This window comes from Pelophylax lessonae (genome assembly GCF_965119305.1).
Source record: "Pelophylax lessonae genome assembly, chromosome: 2".
Taxonomy (NCBI): Eukaryota; Metazoa; Chordata; class Amphibia; order Anura; family Ranidae; genus Pelophylax; species Pelophylax lessonae.
Window position 1 is genome coordinate 212296050 of NC_138769.1, and position 16523 is coordinate 212312572.

Below are 16523 nucleotides of genomic sequence, written 5' to 3' on the forward strand. Positions count from 1 at the left end.
AACACAATCTTTTTGGGGTGCAGTGAACACAATCTTTGTGGGGTGCAGTGAACACAATCTTTTTGGGGTGGAGTGAACAACATCCTTTTTGGGGTGCAGTGAACAACATCCTTTTTGGGGTGCAGTGAACACAATCTTTTTGGGGTGCAGTGAACACAATCTTTGTGGGGTACAGTGAACAGAATCTTTGTGGGGTGCAGTGAACACAATCTTTGGGGGGTACAGTGAACACAATCTTTTTGGGGTGCAGTGAACACAATCTTTGTGGGGTGCAGTGAACACAATCTTTTTGGGGTGGAGTGAACAAAATCATTTTTGGGGTGCAGTGAACAACATCCTTTTTGGGGTGCAGTGATCAAAATCCTTTTTGGGGTGCAGTGAACACAATCTTTTTGGGGTGCAGTGAACAAAATCCTTTGTGGGGTGCAGTGAACAGAATCTTTGTGGGGTGCAGTGAACACAATCTTTGGGGGGGTACAGTGAACACAATCTTTTTGGGGTGCAGTGAACACAATCTTTGTGGGGTACAGTGAACAGAATCTTTGTGGGGTGCAGTGAACACAATCTTTGGGGGGTACAGTGAACACAATCTTTTTGGGGTGCAGTGAACACAATCTTTGGGGGGTACAGTGAACACAATCTTTTTGGGGTGCAGTGAACACAATCTTTGTGGGGTGCAGTGAACACAATCTTTGGGGGGGTACAGTGAACACAATCTTTTTGGGGTGCAGTGAACAACATCCTTTTAGGGTGCAGTGAACACAATCTTTGTGGGGTGCAGTGAACAACATCCTTTTAGGGTGCAGTGAACACAATCTTTGTGGGGTACAGTGAACAGAATCTTTGTGGGGTGCAGTGAACACAATCTTTGGGGGGTACAGTGAACACAATCTTTGTGAGGTGCAGTGAACACAATCTTTGTGGGGTGCAGTGAACACAATCATTGTGGGGTGCAGTGAACTCAATCTTTGTGGGGTACAGTGAACACAATCTCATACTTCTGAAGATTTGAGGGTGCTGCCTGTTCCATACTCCCCCTACTCCTCATCTAGCCTTTTAGGGGTACAAACAATAGTAATTGGGGCCTAGTGTGGTTGTGTACGTGTGATATACATACACTTTTTTTGGATCATATTTTCTATTCCGCTATTTAATCAAAAACCTTTGGGGATCAGTTAAATTGGGGGATAGTCTGTGTTGGTACGTGTGAGAGAGATCCACCTTTCCAAGTTGTTGGGGTTCATCTCATACTTCTGAAGGTTTGAGGGTGCTGCCTGTTCCATACTCCCCCTACTCCTAGCCTTTTAGGGGTACAAACAATAGTAATTGGGGCCTAGTGTGGTTGTGTACGTGTGATATACATACACTTTTTTTGGATCATATTTTCTATTCCGCTATTTAATCAAAAACCTTTGGGGATCAGTTAAATTGGGGGATAGTCTGTGTTGGTACGTGTGAGAGAGATCCACCTTTCCAAGTTGTTGGGGTTCATCTCATACTTCTGAAGGTTTGAGGGTGCTGCCTGTTCCATACCCCCCCTACTCCTCATCTAGCCTTTTAGGGGTACAAACAATAGTAATTGGGGCCTAGTGTGGTTGTGTACGTGTGATATACATACACTTTTTTTGGATCATATTTTCTATTCCGCTATTTAATCAAAAACCTTTGGGGATCAGTTAAATTGGGGGATAGTCTGTGTTGGTACGTGTGAGAGAGATCCACCTTTCCAAGTTGTTGGGGTTCATCTCATACTTCTGAAGGTTTGAGGGTGCTGCCTGTTCCATACCCCCCCTACTCCTCATCTAGCCTTTTAGGGGTACAAACAATAGTAATTGGGGCCTAGTGTGGTTGTGTACGTGTGATATACATACACTTTTTTTGGATCATATTTTCTATTCCGCTATTTAATCAAAAACCTTTGGGGATCAGTTAAATTGGGGGATAGTCTGTGTTGGTACGTGTGAGAGAGATCCACCTTTCCAAGTTGTTGGGGTTCATCTCATACTTCTGAAGGTTTGAGGGTGCTGCCTGTTCCATACTCCCCCTACTCCTAGCCTTTTAGGGGTACAAACAATAGTAATTGGGGCCTAGTGTGGTTGTGTACGTGTGATATACATACACTTTTTTTGGATCATATTTTCTATTCCGCTATTTAATCAAAAACCTTTGGGGATCAGTTAAATTGGGGGATAGTCTGTGTTGGTACGTGTGAGAGAGATCCACCTTTCCAAGTTTTTGGGGTTCATCTCATACTTCTGAAGATTTGAGGGTGCTGCCTGTTCCATACCCCCCCTACTCCTCATCTAGCCTTTTAGGGGTACAAACAATAGTAATTGGGGCCTAGTGTGGTTGTGTACGTGTGATATACATACACTTTTTTTGGATCATATTTTCTATTCCGCTATTTAATCAAAAACCTTTGGGGATCAGTTAAATTGGGGGATAGTCTGTGTTGGTACGTTTGAGAGAGATCCACCTTTCCAAGTTGTTGGGGTTCATCTCATACTTCTGAAGGTTTGAGGGTGCTGCCTGTTCCATACCCCCCCTACTCCTCATCTAGCCTTTTAGGGGTACAAACAATAGTAATTGGGGCCTAGTGTGGTTGTGTACGTGTGATATACATACACTTTTTTTGGATCATATTTTCTATTCCGCTATTTAATCAAAAACCTTTGGGGATCAGTTAAATTGGGGGATAGTCTGTGTTGGTACGTGTGAGAGAGATCCACCTTTCCAAGTTGTTGGGGTTCATCTCATACTTCTGAAGGTTTGAGGGTGCTGCCTGTTCCATACTCCCCCTACTCCTAGCCTTTTAGGGGTACAAACAATAGTAATTGGGGCCTAGTGTGGTTGTGTACGTGTGATATACATACACTTTTTTTGGATCATATTTTCTATTCCGCTATTTAATCAAAAACCTTTGGGGATCAGTTAAATTGGGGGATAGTCTGTGTTGGTACGTGTGAGAGAGATCCACCTTTCCAAGTTGTTGGGGTTCATCTCATACTTCTGAAGGTTTGAGGGTGCTGCCTGTTCCATACTCCCCCTACTCCTCATCTAGCCTTTTAGGGGTACAAACAATAGTAATTGGGGCCCAGTGTGGTTGTGTACGTGTGATATACATACACTTTTTTTGGATCATATTTTCTATTCCGCTATTTAATCAAAAACCTTTGGGGATCAGTTAAATTGGGGGATAGTCTGTGTTGGTACGTGTGAGAGAGATCCACCTTTCCAAGTTGTTGGGGTTCATCTCATACTTCTGAAGGTTTGAGGGTGCTGCCTGTTCCATACCCCCCCTACTCCTCATCTAGCCTTTTAGGGGTACAAACAATAGTAATTGGGGCCTAGTGTGGTTGTGTACGTGTGATATACATACACTTTTTTTGGATCATATTTTCTATTCCGCTATTTAATCAAAAACCTTTGGGGATCAGTTAAATTGGGGGATAGTCTGTGTTGGTACGTGTGAGAGAGATCCACCTTTCCAAGTTTTTGGGGTTCATCTCATACTTCTGAAGATTTGAGGGTGCTGCCTGTTCCATACCCCCCCTACTCCTCATCTAGCCTTTTAGGGGTACAAACAATAGTAATTGGGGCCTAGTGTGGTTGTGTACGTGTGATATACATACACTTTTTTTGGATCATATTTTCTATTCCGCTATTTAATCAAAAACCTTTGGGGATCAGTTAAATTGGGGGATAGTCTGTGTTGGTACGTGTGAGAGAGATCCACCTTTCCAAGTTGTTGGGGTTCATCTCATACTTCTGAAGGTTTGAGGGTGCTGCCTGTTCCATACTCCCCCTACTCCTCATCTAGCCTTTTAGGGGTACAAACAATAGTAATTGGGGCCCAGTGTGGTTGTGTACGTGTGATATACATACACTTTTTTTGGATCATATTTTCTATTCCGCTATTTAATCAAAAACCTTTGGGGATCAGTTAAATTGGGGGATAGTCTGTGTTGGTACGTGTGAGAGAGATCCACCTTTCCAAGTTGTTGGGGTTCATCTCATACTTCTGAAGGTTTGAGGGTGCTGCCTGTTCCATACTCCCCCTACTCCTCATCTAGCCTTTTAGGGGTACAAACAATAGTAATTGGGGCCTAGTGTGGTTGTGTACGTGTGATATACATACACTTTTTTTGGATCATATTTTCTATTCCGCTATTTAATCAAAAACCTTTGGGGATCAGTTAAATTGGGGGATAGTCTGTGTTGGTACGTGTGAGAGAGATCCACCTTTCCAAGTTGTTGGGGTTCATCTCATACTTCTGAAGGTTTGAGGGTGCTGCCTGTTCCATACTCCCCCTACTCCTAGCCTTTTCGGGGTACAAACAATAGTAATTGGGGCCTAGTGTGGTTGTGTACGTGTGATATACATACACTTTTTTTGGATCATATTTTCTATTCCGCTATTTAATCAAAAACCTTTGGGGATCAGTTAAATTGGGGGATAGTCTGTGTTGGTACGTGTGAGAGAGATCCACCTTTCCAAGTTGTTGGGGTTCATCTCATACTTCTGAAGGTTTGAGGGTGCTGCCTGTTCCATACCCCCCCTACTCCTCATCTAGCCTTTTAGGGGTACAAACAATAGTAATTGGGGCCTAGTGTGGTTGTGTACGTGTGATATACATACACTTTTTTTGGATCATATTTTCTATTCCGCTATTTAATCAAAAACCTTTGGGGATCAGTTAAATTGGGGGATAGTCTGTGTTGGTACGTGTGAGAGAGATCCACCTTTCCAAGTTGTTGGGGTTCATCTCATACTTCTGAAGGTTTGAGGGTGCTGCCTGTTCCATACCCCCCCTACTCCTCATCTAGCCTTTTAGGGGTACAAACAATAGTAATTGGGGCCTAGTGTGGTTGTGTACGTGTGATATACATACACTTTTTTTGGATCATATTTTCTATTCCGCTATTTAATCAAAAACCTTTGGGGATCAGTTAAATTGGGGGATAGTCTGTGTTGGTACGTGTGAGAGAGATCCACCTTTCCAAGTTGTTGGGGTTCATCTCATACTTCTGAAGGTTTGAGGGTGCTGCCTGTTCCATACCCCCCCTACTCCTCATCTAGCCTTTTAGGGGTACAAACAATAGTAATTGGGGCCTAGTGTGGTTGTGTACGTGTGATATACATACACTTTTTTTGGATCATATTTTCTATTCCGCTATTTAATCAAAAACCTTTGGGGATCAGTTAAATTGGGGGATAGTCTGTGTTGGTACGTGTGAGAGAGATCCACCTTTCCAAGTTTTTGGGGTTCATCTCATACTTCTGAAGATTTGAGGGTGCTGCCTGTTCCATACCCCCCCTACTCCTCATCTAGCCTTTTAGGGGTACAAACAATAGTAATTGGGGCCTAGTGTGGTTGTGTACGTGTGATATACATACACTTTTTTTGGATCATATTTTCTATTCCGCTATTTAATCAAAAACCTTTGGGGATCAGTTAAATTGGGGGATAGTCTGTGTTGGTACGTGTGAGAGAGATCCACCTTTCCAAGTTGTTGGGGTTCATCTCATACTTCTGAAGGTTTGAGGGTGCTGCCTGTTCCATACCCCCCCTACTCCTCATCTAGCCTTTTAGGGGTACAAACAATAGTAATTGGGGCCTAGTGTGGTTGTGTACGTGTGATATACATACACTTTTTTTGGATCATATTTTCTATTCCGCTATTTAATCAAAAACCTTTGGGGATCAGTTAAATTGGGGGATAGTCTGTGTTGGTACGTGTGAGAGAGATCCACCTTTCCAAGTTGTTGGGGTTCATCTCATACTTCTGAAGGTTTGAGGGTGCTGCCTGTTCCATACTCCCCCTACTCCTAGCCTTTTAGGGGTACAAACAATAGTAATTGGGGCCTAGTGTGGTTGTGTACGTGTGATATACATACACTTTTTTTGGATCATATTTTCTATTCCGCTATTTAATCAAAAACCTTTGGGGATCAGTTAAATTGGGGGATAGTCTGTGTTGGTACGTGTGAGAGAGATCCACCTTTCCAAGTTGTTGGGGTTCATCTCATACTTCTGAAGATTTGAGGGTGCTGCCTGTTCCATACCCCCCCTACTCCTCATCTAGCCTTTTAGGGGTACAAACAATAGTAATTGGGGCCTAGTGTGGTTGTGTACGTGTGATATACATACACTTTTTTTGGATCATATTTTCTATTCCGCTATTTAATCAAAAACCTTTGGGGATCAGTTAAATTGGGGGATAGTCTGTGTTGGTACGTGTGAGAGAGATCCACCTTTCCAAGTTGTTGGGGTTCATCTCATACTTCTGAAGGTTTGAGGGTGCTGCCTGTTCCATACTCCCCCTACTCCTCATCTAGGCTTTTAGGGGTACAAACAATAGTAATTGGGGCCCAGTGTGGTTGTGTACGTGTGATATACATACACTTTTTTTGGATCATATTTTCTATTCCGCTATTTAATCAAAAACCTTTGGGGATCAGTTAAATTGGGGGATAGTCTGTGTTGGTACGTGTGAGAGAGATCCACCTTTCCAAGTTGTTGGGGTTCATCTCATACTTCTGAAGGTTTGAGGGTGCTGCCTGTTCCATACTCCCCCTACTCCTCATCTAGCCTTTTAGGGGTACAAACAATAGTAATTGGGGCCCAGTGTGGTTGTGTACGTGTGATATACATACACTTTTTTTGGATCATATTTTCTATTCCGCTATTTAATCAAAAACCTTTGGGGATCAGTTAAATTGGGGGATAGTCTGTGTTGGTACGTGTGAGAGAGATCCACCTTTCCAAGTTGTTGGGGTTCATCTCATACTTCTGAAGGTTTGAGGGTGCTGCCTGTTCCATACCCCCCCTACTCCTCATCTAGCCTTTTAGGGGTACAAACAATAGTAATTGGGGCCTAGTGTGGTTGTGTACGTGTGATATACATACACTTTTTTTGGATCATATTTTCTATTCCGCTATTTAATCAAAAACCTTTGGGGATCAGTTAAATTGGGGGATAGTCTGTGTTGGTACGTGTGAGAGAGATCCACCTTTCCAAGTTGTTGGGGTTCATCTCATACTTCTGAAGGTTTGAGGGTGCTGCCTGTTCCATACCCCCCCTACTCCTCATCTAGCCTTTTAGGGGTACAAACAATAGTAATTGGGGCCTAGTGTGGTTGTGTACGTGTGATATACATACACTTTTTTTGGATCATATTTTCTATTCCGCTATTTAATCAAAAACCTTTGGGGATCAGTTAAATTGGGGGATAGTCTGTGTTGGTACGTGTGAGAGAGATCCACCTTTCCAAGTTTTTGGGGTTCATCTCATACTTCTGAAGATTTGAGGGTGCTGCCTGTTCCATACTCCTCCTCCTACTGCTCAACCATCCTTTTAGGGGTACAAACAATAGTAGTTGGGGCCTAGTGTGGTGGTGTACGTGCGAGATACATACACTTTCTTTTTGATCATATTTTCTATTCCGCTATTCAATTAAAACCTTTGGGGATCAATTCAATTGCGAGATAGTCTGTGTCGGTACGTGTGAGATCCACCTTTCCAAGTTGTTGGGGTTCATCTCATACTTCTGAAGATTTGAGGGTGCTGCCTGTTCCATACTCCTGCTCCTACTGCTCAACCATCCTTTTAGGGGTACAAACAATAGTAATTGGGGCCTAGTGTGGTTGTGTACGTGCGAGATACATACACTTTTTTTGATCATATTTCCTATTCCGCTATTCAATAAAAACCTTTGAGGATCAATTGAATTGCGGGATAGTCTGTGTCGGTACGTGTGAGATCCACCTTTCCAAGTTTTTGGGGTTCATCTCATACTTCTGAAGATTTGAGGGTGCTGCCTGTTCCATACTCCTCCTCCTACTCCTCATCCATCCTTTTAGGGGTACAAACAATAGTAATTGGGGCCTAGTGTGGTTGTGTACGTGCGAGATACATACACTTTTTTTGATCATATTTCCTATTCCGCTATTCAATAAAAACCTTTGAGGATCAATTGAATTGCGGGATAGTCTGTGTCGGTACGTGTGAGATCCACCTTTCCAAGTTTTTGGGGTTCATCTCATACTTCTGAAGATTTGAGGGTGCTGTCTGTTCCATACTCCTCCTACTCCTCATCCATCCTTTTAGGGGTAGAAACAATAGTAATTGGGGCCTAGTGTGGTTTTGTACGTGCGAGATACATACACTTTTTTGGATCATATTTCCTATTCCGCTATTCAATAAAAACCTTTCTAGGGCAAGATCTTAAATTACAGAAATATGAGGAGACCGTCAAATAAGGGCCGTGGCCTGGGTCGTGGTGCTGCTGGTAGAGCTCCTGTTGCAAGGAGAGGACGTGGTCGATCTGTGCCAGCTACACGCACAAGTGAAACACCTTCCTCAAGTGTGAGTAGGCGACAGAACCTGCATCAGTATTTGGTAGGGCATCAAACGCCCCTAGAAGTGATGAGGCCAGAACAAGTTGAGGCGATAGTAGATTGGTTTGCTGCTGACAGTGCCTCCAGTTCCTTCACATTGTCTCCCACCCAGTCTACTGCAGAAAGGTCAGAGTTGGCACCTGCAGCCAATGTCCAACCGTCTTTCACCTCACCCCCTTGCAAATCAGGCCAGCAGTCTGAGCCCCAAGCCATACAGCAGTCTCTTATTCTTTTTGAGGACTCTGTCAGCAGGGTTTCCCAGGGCCATCCACCTAGCCCTGCCCCAGAAGTGGAAGAGATTGAGTGCAGCGATGCCCAACCACTTATTTCTCAAGATGAGTACATGCAAGGATCATCGCAGCACGTCTCCGATGATGACGAAACGCAGGTGCCAACTGCTGCGGCGTTCAGCATTGTGGAGACCGACAAGGAGGGCAGGGGTGAAGACTGGGTGGAAGATGATGTGGAGGACGATGAGGTCCTCGACCCCACATGGAATGAACGTCATGCAGGTGACCTGAGTAGTTTGGAGGAAGAGGCGGTGGTCGCACAGAGCCACCAGCACAGCAGAAGAGGGAGCAGGGTGCAGAAGCGGAGCGGCCGTGCCCTAGACACTACGCCCGCTACTGCCCAACGCAGCAAGGGAACGAGCGCACCAAAGTCAGCTCAAAGGAGTTCTCTAGCGTGGAAGTTCTTTAGAAAATGTGCTGATGACAGGACACGAGTGGTTTGCACCCTGTGCAATCAGAGCTTGAAGCGAGGCATAAACCTTCTCAACCTGAGCACAACCTGCATGATCAGGCATCTAAGTGCAAAGCACGAGCTGCAGTGGAGTACACACCTTCAAAACCAAGAAACGTCTCTGGCTCATCCTGCTTCCTCTTCTGCTGCAGTCTCGGCCGCTCCAGCCACATCTGTAGTGATACCGGCACCTGCCACCCCGCAAACAGACGATCTGTCAGCAACACCACCACCTGGGTCACCAACAACCATCTCCACAATGTCCCGTGGAAGCGTTCAGCTTTCCATCTCCCAAACACTTGAGAGGAAGAGGAAGTACCCCCCTACCCACCCGCGATCCCTGGCCCTGAATGCCAGCATTTCAAAATTATTGGCCTTTGAAATGCTGTCATTCCGTCTGGTGGAGACGCACAGTTTTAAAAACCTTATGTCGGTGGCTGTCCCACAGTACGTCGTGCCCAGCCGCCACTACTTTTCCAGGCAAGCCATCCCTTCCCTGCACAACCAAGTGGGGGAAAATATCAGGTGTGCACTGCGCAACGCCATCTGTGCCAAGGTCCACCTAACTACGGATACGTGGACCAGTAAGCACGGTCAGGGGCGTTATATCTCCCTAACGGCACACTGGGTAAATGCAGTGGCGGATGGGCCTGAGGCGGATAGCAATTTGGCGCATGTCCTTCCACCACCGAGGATTGCAGGGCGCTTCAGTTTGCCTCCTGTTCCTAACTCCTCCTACTCCGCTTCCTCATCCTCTACCGCCTCCTCATCCGGACAGCGTAAAACCTTCACCACCAACTTCAGCACGGCCAGGGGTAAACGACAGCAGGCAGTTTTACAACTTGCCTGTTTGGGGGACAAACCACACACCGCGCAGGAGTTGTGGAGGAGCATGGAACAGCAGACAAATGAGTGGTTGCTGCCAGCGAGCCTCAAGCCCGGCCTGGTGGTGTGCGATAACGGGCGAAATCTCATAGCAGCTCTGGGCCTAGCCGGTTTGACGCACATCCCTTGCCTGGCGCATGTGCTGAATTTGGTGGTGCAGAGGTTCCTTAAAAACTACCCCGATATGTCAGAGCTGCTGCAGAAAGTGCGGGCCGTTTGTGCGCACTTTCGGCGTTCTCACCCTGCTGCTGCTCGCCTGGCAGCGCTGCAGCGTAACTTCGGCCTTCCCGCTCACCGCCTCATATGTGACGTGCCCACAAGGTGGAACTCCACCTTGCACATGCTGGAAAGACTGTGCGAGCAGCAGCAGGCCATAGTGGAGTTTCAGCTGCAGCACGCACGCGTGAGTCGCTCTGCGGAACAGCACCACTTCACCACCAATAACTGGGCCTCCATGCGAGACCTGTGTGCCTTGTTGCGCTGTTTTGAGTACTCCACCAACATGGCCAGTGGCAATGACGCCGTTCTCAGCTTAACTATCCCACTTCTATGCCTCCTTGAAAAAACAATTCGGGCGATGATGGAAGAGGATGTGGCACAGGATGAGGAGGAGGAGGAGGATGAAGAGGTAACATTTCCAAGGCTTTCAGGGCAGTCATTCGCAAGGGGCTCCGAAGGTGGGTTCCTGCACACGCAAACGCCAGGGACGCAATTGTCCAGCAGGGGCACAGTTCTGGAGGATGAGGAGGATGAGGAGGAGGAGGAGCTGGAGGAGGAGATGGAACCATGTTCACAGCAAGGTGGCACCCAGGCCAGCTCATGGCCATCACTGGTGCGTGGCTGGGGGGATACAGAGGACACGGACGATACACCTCCCACAGAGGACAGCCTTTCGTTGCCTCTGGGCAGCCTGGCACACATGAGCGATTACATGCTGCAGTGTCTCCACAACGACCGCCGAGTTGCCCACATTCTAACTTGTGCTGATTACTGGGTGGCCACGCTGCTGGATCCCCGTTACAAGGACAACGTACCGTCCTTAATTCACTCACTGGAGCGCGATCGCAAGATGCGCGAGTACAAGCGCACGCTGGTAGACGCCATGCTGCTGGCATTCCCATCTGACAGCGGGGCCACAGTGGAAGCACAAGGCAGAGGAGGAGGAGGAGGAGGTCGCCAACGCAACCAGGGCACCGCCAGCACCTCAGAAGGCAGGGTTAGCATGGCCGAAATGTGGAAAAGCTTTGTCAGCACGCCACAACAAACAGCAGCACCAGCAGCTCAGATGGAACGTCTTAGCAGGAGGCAGCATTTTACCAACATGGTGGAGCAGTATGTGTGCACACGCCTACATGTAGTGAATGACGGGTCTGCCCCCTTCAACTTCTGGGTCTCCAAATTGGGCACATGGCCTGAGCTTGCCCTTTACGCCTTGGAGGTGCTGGCGTGCCCTGCAGCCAGTGTATTATCTGAACGGGTATTTAGCACGGCTGGGGGCGTTATAACAGACAAGCGCAGCCGCCTGTCCAGAGACAATGTGGACAAGCTCACGTTCATTAAAATGAACCAGGCATGGATCCCACGGGACTTTTCCGTACCTTATGCAGAATAGCAATGGATACCGACCTTACCCACCCATTGTTCCATTTTTGCTCTTTCTCACTCTTTTGGGGTGTACCCTCATTTAAAATTTTTGAAAAGAAGCAGTGTTGGCTACCTCGTCCTCCTCCTCAGGGCCAGATTAATGTAGGGGCTATTGGAGCTGCAGCTCCAGGCCCCTACCTTTTATATAGGCCCCGGGTTGGCCATATTCACTGTTACCGCTCTTCTGTCACTTGTAAACACAGAAGTCTGGCTTCTATGCTCGCTTCCCCAGGCAGCACCCTCAGAACCTCCCCACACAGCGTGAAGGCCGGACAAGGAGGGACAGTTGGCGATGCATGGATGTGTTTATGGGCTTCAGAGACAGCATCCCATGTTGAATTAGGCATGCATGGCTGCACCCTTCCTCCTCTGGGTGCATGGCAAGGCACGGCCCTTAAGGCTCTTCAAAATCCTCAGCACCAAGCCCATGATGCTGTTAATCCGGCCCTGGTCCTCCTCCACCGCCGCTTCCACCTACACCGCCCATAGGTGTGCGCAGCCTATTGCATTAAGGTGTGCACCCCAAAGTTGAAATACACATGCATGTGTTTGCCAGCAGGGAGAGTAATGTATCGGGGCCATGTACCTGTAGGCAAGGAGAAATAGAGCAGAGCAGGTCCCAGGGAGATCTTTCCCATCTCCTCACTGGCAATGCTATGTGCCCTAGGTGATTAGGGTGTGCCCAGGCACACCCAGCACACCCTGTGCGCACGCCTATGTCACCGCCACATCCACCACCACCTCAACCTCCCTCCTACTCCATATGGGCCTCGTCCTTCAGAGATGAAGAAGAACATTGTTTTATTTTTCTGTTTTTTTTTGTTGTTTTAAGTTATTTCCCTATCCACATTTGTTTGCAGAGCACTTGCCATGCTCTTAATTACGTTTTGCTGCCATTTGCAGCACTCTAGCCCTTTCCTTTGGTGTTTTAGAGCCATTTTAGTGCCTTAAAGTTCGGGTCCCCATTGACTTCAATGGGGTTCGGTGTCCGGGAAAAGTTCGGTAAAAGTCCGGGACACGGACCCGGACTTTTTTTTAAAGTTCGGCCGAACCCGTCGAACACGGACATCTAGGTGTCCGCTCAACCCTAACGCTGATCAGCAGGTCAGGATGCAGCCGGGCACCCACGATTGCTCCCTGTGCCATGTTTACAACAGCAGCATGGTGGTCTGCTGTTCTAAACATTGAAGACCACTGTTCTGTCAGTTATAAACACAGGGATTCTATGTTCCTATTATTTGGGAACACAGGTCTCTGTGTTTATGCAGCAAGCCCACCCCCACAGTTAGAAAGCACCCCCTAGGAACACAATAAACCACATTTGATTGCCCCTGGTGTTAACCCCTTCCCTGCCAGTGTCATTAGTACAGTAACAGTGCATAATTTTAGCACTGATTACTGTAGTAATGTTACTGGTCCCTCCAAAAGTGTCAAAAATGTCAGTTAGGTGTTCGATCTGTCCGACACAATGTCGCAGTCCCGCTAAAAATTGCTGATCACCGCCATTACTAGTAAAATAAATAAATAGATAAAAATGACATCAATCTTTCCCCTAGTTTGTAGATGCAATATATTTTACGCAAACCAATCAATATACACTTATTGGGATTTTTTCAACCATGATGAAAAAATTAGATTTTTAATTTTTTTTATTGGCAATTTTATATAGCAGAAAGTAAAAAATATTTTTTTTTTACAGAATTGTCGCTCTTTTTTTGTTTATAGCACAAAAAATAAAAATCGCAGAGGTGATCAAATACCACCAAAAGGAAGCTCTATTTGTGTGAAAAAAAGGACATCAATTTTATTAGGGTACAGCGTTGCATGACTGCGCAATTGTCAGTTAAAGTAACGCAGTGCCGTATCGCAAAAAATGGCCTGTTCATTAAGGGGGTATATCCTTCCGGTCCAGAAGTGGTTAAACAAATTGATATATTTTGGTAGTGTCAAAGTAATAGACAACATGGGACATTGACATTTAAACATTTATTTGCCACTTAGGCCACTGTATTGAATTAAAATTAAAGGATAAGTTCCCCCTTGGGAACATGTTACATGTTCCACCTGTTTTTAGACCCACACAGCCGCGTCATTCATTTACACAGCTCTGTGTGTCTGAATGAACTATAAGCCTCAACATCCTTTGCAGGTTGTCGACTTGTAGTTCTCAATGAACTGCCATGGCGCTCTGGATGCCCATGGTAGTAAATTGAGTCTTCCTGTCAATGTATCAACTTGCCCGTACGCAGGGCTGGCCCAAGACATTGTGCTGCCTGGGTCCAAGAATTAAATGCTGCCCGCCCCCCAAAAAAACCATGCCCAACAAAAGACCCCCACATCCATTATTTTATATAACTATAAAATTTAGAAAATATTATATGTACTTATAACTTATAGTTATCTTCTTCCAAAACTTACCACTGGAACGGTCCACCAAACACCCACTGTCTGTCCTCAATCCTCCTGTCACTCCTGTGTCTGCTGCGCCCACTGCCCTAGAAGATCCAGCCTGCCCTGCGTGAGATGGAGTGCGCTGATGTCTGACGTCATTGCGCACACCATGATCATGTGAGGGATGTTCCCCAGAGGAGACACTCTGCCTCCTCATACTCATCAGTTTGCACTACGGACGCAGGCTGAGATGAGGAAATGTCACTTGTAACGTGCTTCAAACTGATGACACACAACTGCTGGAAAAAAAATCTTGGGAGTCAATTTGCCGCCCCTCTCTAAGTGCTGCCTGGGTCCAATGGACCCAGCAGGACCCACAGTATGGCTGGCCCTGCCCATATGGGTTGTATGGGCACACAGATACACTGACAGACCTGAAGGAGACCTGCATGGCAGCAGATGGCTGGCGCAATGCTTTACAAGCTCCAAAAAAATAATAATCAATGTAATTTTTTTTTACCTGCAAAAAAATGTGTGTTTATTATTATTGTTTTCAAAAAGTGAACTTATCCTTTAGACCAAACAGATATCATATAGACATTCTTACCAAAGACTGTGGTTCTGGCATCCATATATCACTTTCTCGAATTCTGCCCAAGGTGAATAAGATCTGAAATATGACACCAAATATAAAATAAAGCATTTGGCCACCATGTACACCAGATCCAACCAAAGCATTGTTTTATGCATATATTTTTCTTTTTCAATAAACCTCACTTTACACTATATTGTATATATACATACACACGTATGGTATAAATTTAGTGCGGTCAAGTGAGGTTTATTGAAAACAAACATCTATTTATATATGTAAATTTATATTGCTACAGAAATTTATTTTATTATTAACCTTCCTAGCGGTATTCCCGAGCGTGACTCAGGGTTAGATTTTAGAGCCAAAAGAGGTAACCCCGAGCCACACTCGGGGTAGCGCTAGGAAGATCGCTGGATCCTGGTAGAGGTTTTACTTACCTTTTCTCCAGGATCCAGCGAAGAATGCGGGCGGTATGCGGCGGCGGAGCTTCCTCCCGATCGTCTGCGAGCCCCGGCTTCCGTCTCCGGCGACGTGACATCCGCCGGGGGGTGGAACCGGCGGCAAATTCAAATGTAAAACACACCAAACACACTGATATCATTCAAAATAAAAAAAAAATCACATTACATTGCCCCCCGGTGCCCTTTCCTGCAGTTTTACTGTACTTTTTATGTAAATATATGTATGTATATATATATATATATATATATATATATATATATATACACAGTATATATATATATATATATATATATATATATATATATGTATGTATATATATATATATAAATATATATATATATATATATATATATATATATATATATATATATATATATATATATACACATATATATACATATACACATATACGTAATTCTTGTGAATGAGCAGCCCAAACCAACTGTATACATTATATATATATATATATATATAATAAATGTATATAATTATATAATAATTATATATATATAATTATATATAATAAATATATAATAAATGTATACAGTTGGTTTGGGCTGCTCATTCACAAGAATTACATGCAAAATAATGGTACCGCTTTCAGCACCTAAAATCCAAAAGAATCATACCGCCAGGGAGGTTAATCACATTTTTCAAAGTAAATATTTAAAACATTATTTTGATATTACAACATCACTTGCCTCTCTGACGGCCCTCTCTCCAGCTTGTATTGCTCCCTCAAGATATCCACTCCATTCTGTAGCAGTCTCTGTGCCAGCAAAGTAAATCCGACCAAAAGGTTGCCGAAGAACCCTATAAAATGGTCATCAATGCACAACATTTATTTGGATGTTATATTTCCTATGGATTTAAGGTCCCTTTAAGAAGGGCTGTGTCTTATCCAATCAGCATGGGATCCATGAACAGATTCCCTGCTGAGTGCAACAGAACAGATGTCAATTCTATGACAAGCATGTCTGTTCCCATTTTTGCTGCATTTAAAAAGTAGAGCTTTTTAGACTATACCAGATCTATGGTTGGGAGAATGTAAACTGACTTGTATACATTTACATTCAATTACCTCCGATCCACCACATTTAGGTCCAAAAAAATGGAAAAGGACGCAGCGCTTTTCCATAATTTTTTTCTGACCTGGTTTGACTTGGAGATAATCAAAATTAAATTGCCCCAAGTCTTTATACATCTGGCCACCCATAGACTAAAATGGAGCTTCTGATCAGGTTCATCTGAAAATGGATAAGTGGCCATGATTGGACTACCCATCTGAGGGGGGGCTTAAGAGAAGCAGGTACAACATTAATAAATACAGTATGTAAAACACTGATTAGTAAAGAGCTCTAGTGTAATAAAATGTATTTAAAGCTTTTAATGGCAGAGGTGTT

The 16523-nt window shown here is 44.9% G+C and overlaps 1 protein-coding gene across 1 annotated transcript in view; it reads right to left on the reverse strand.

Moving 5' to 3' along the window:
• LOC309547667 (amine oxidase [flavin-containing]-like) overlaps positions 1-16523 on the reverse strand; it is a 171931-nt gene that overhangs the window by 4857 nt on the left and 150551 nt on the right. The window contains exons 13-14 of the mRNA XM_082247562.1: positions 15822-15933; positions 14671-14733 (exon numbers count right to left, since the gene is read on the reverse strand). Coding sequence (XP_082103688.1) covers positions 14671-14733; positions 15822-15933 — 175 coding nt within the window. The remainder of the gene's footprint in view (positions 1-14670; positions 14734-15821; positions 15934-16523) is intronic.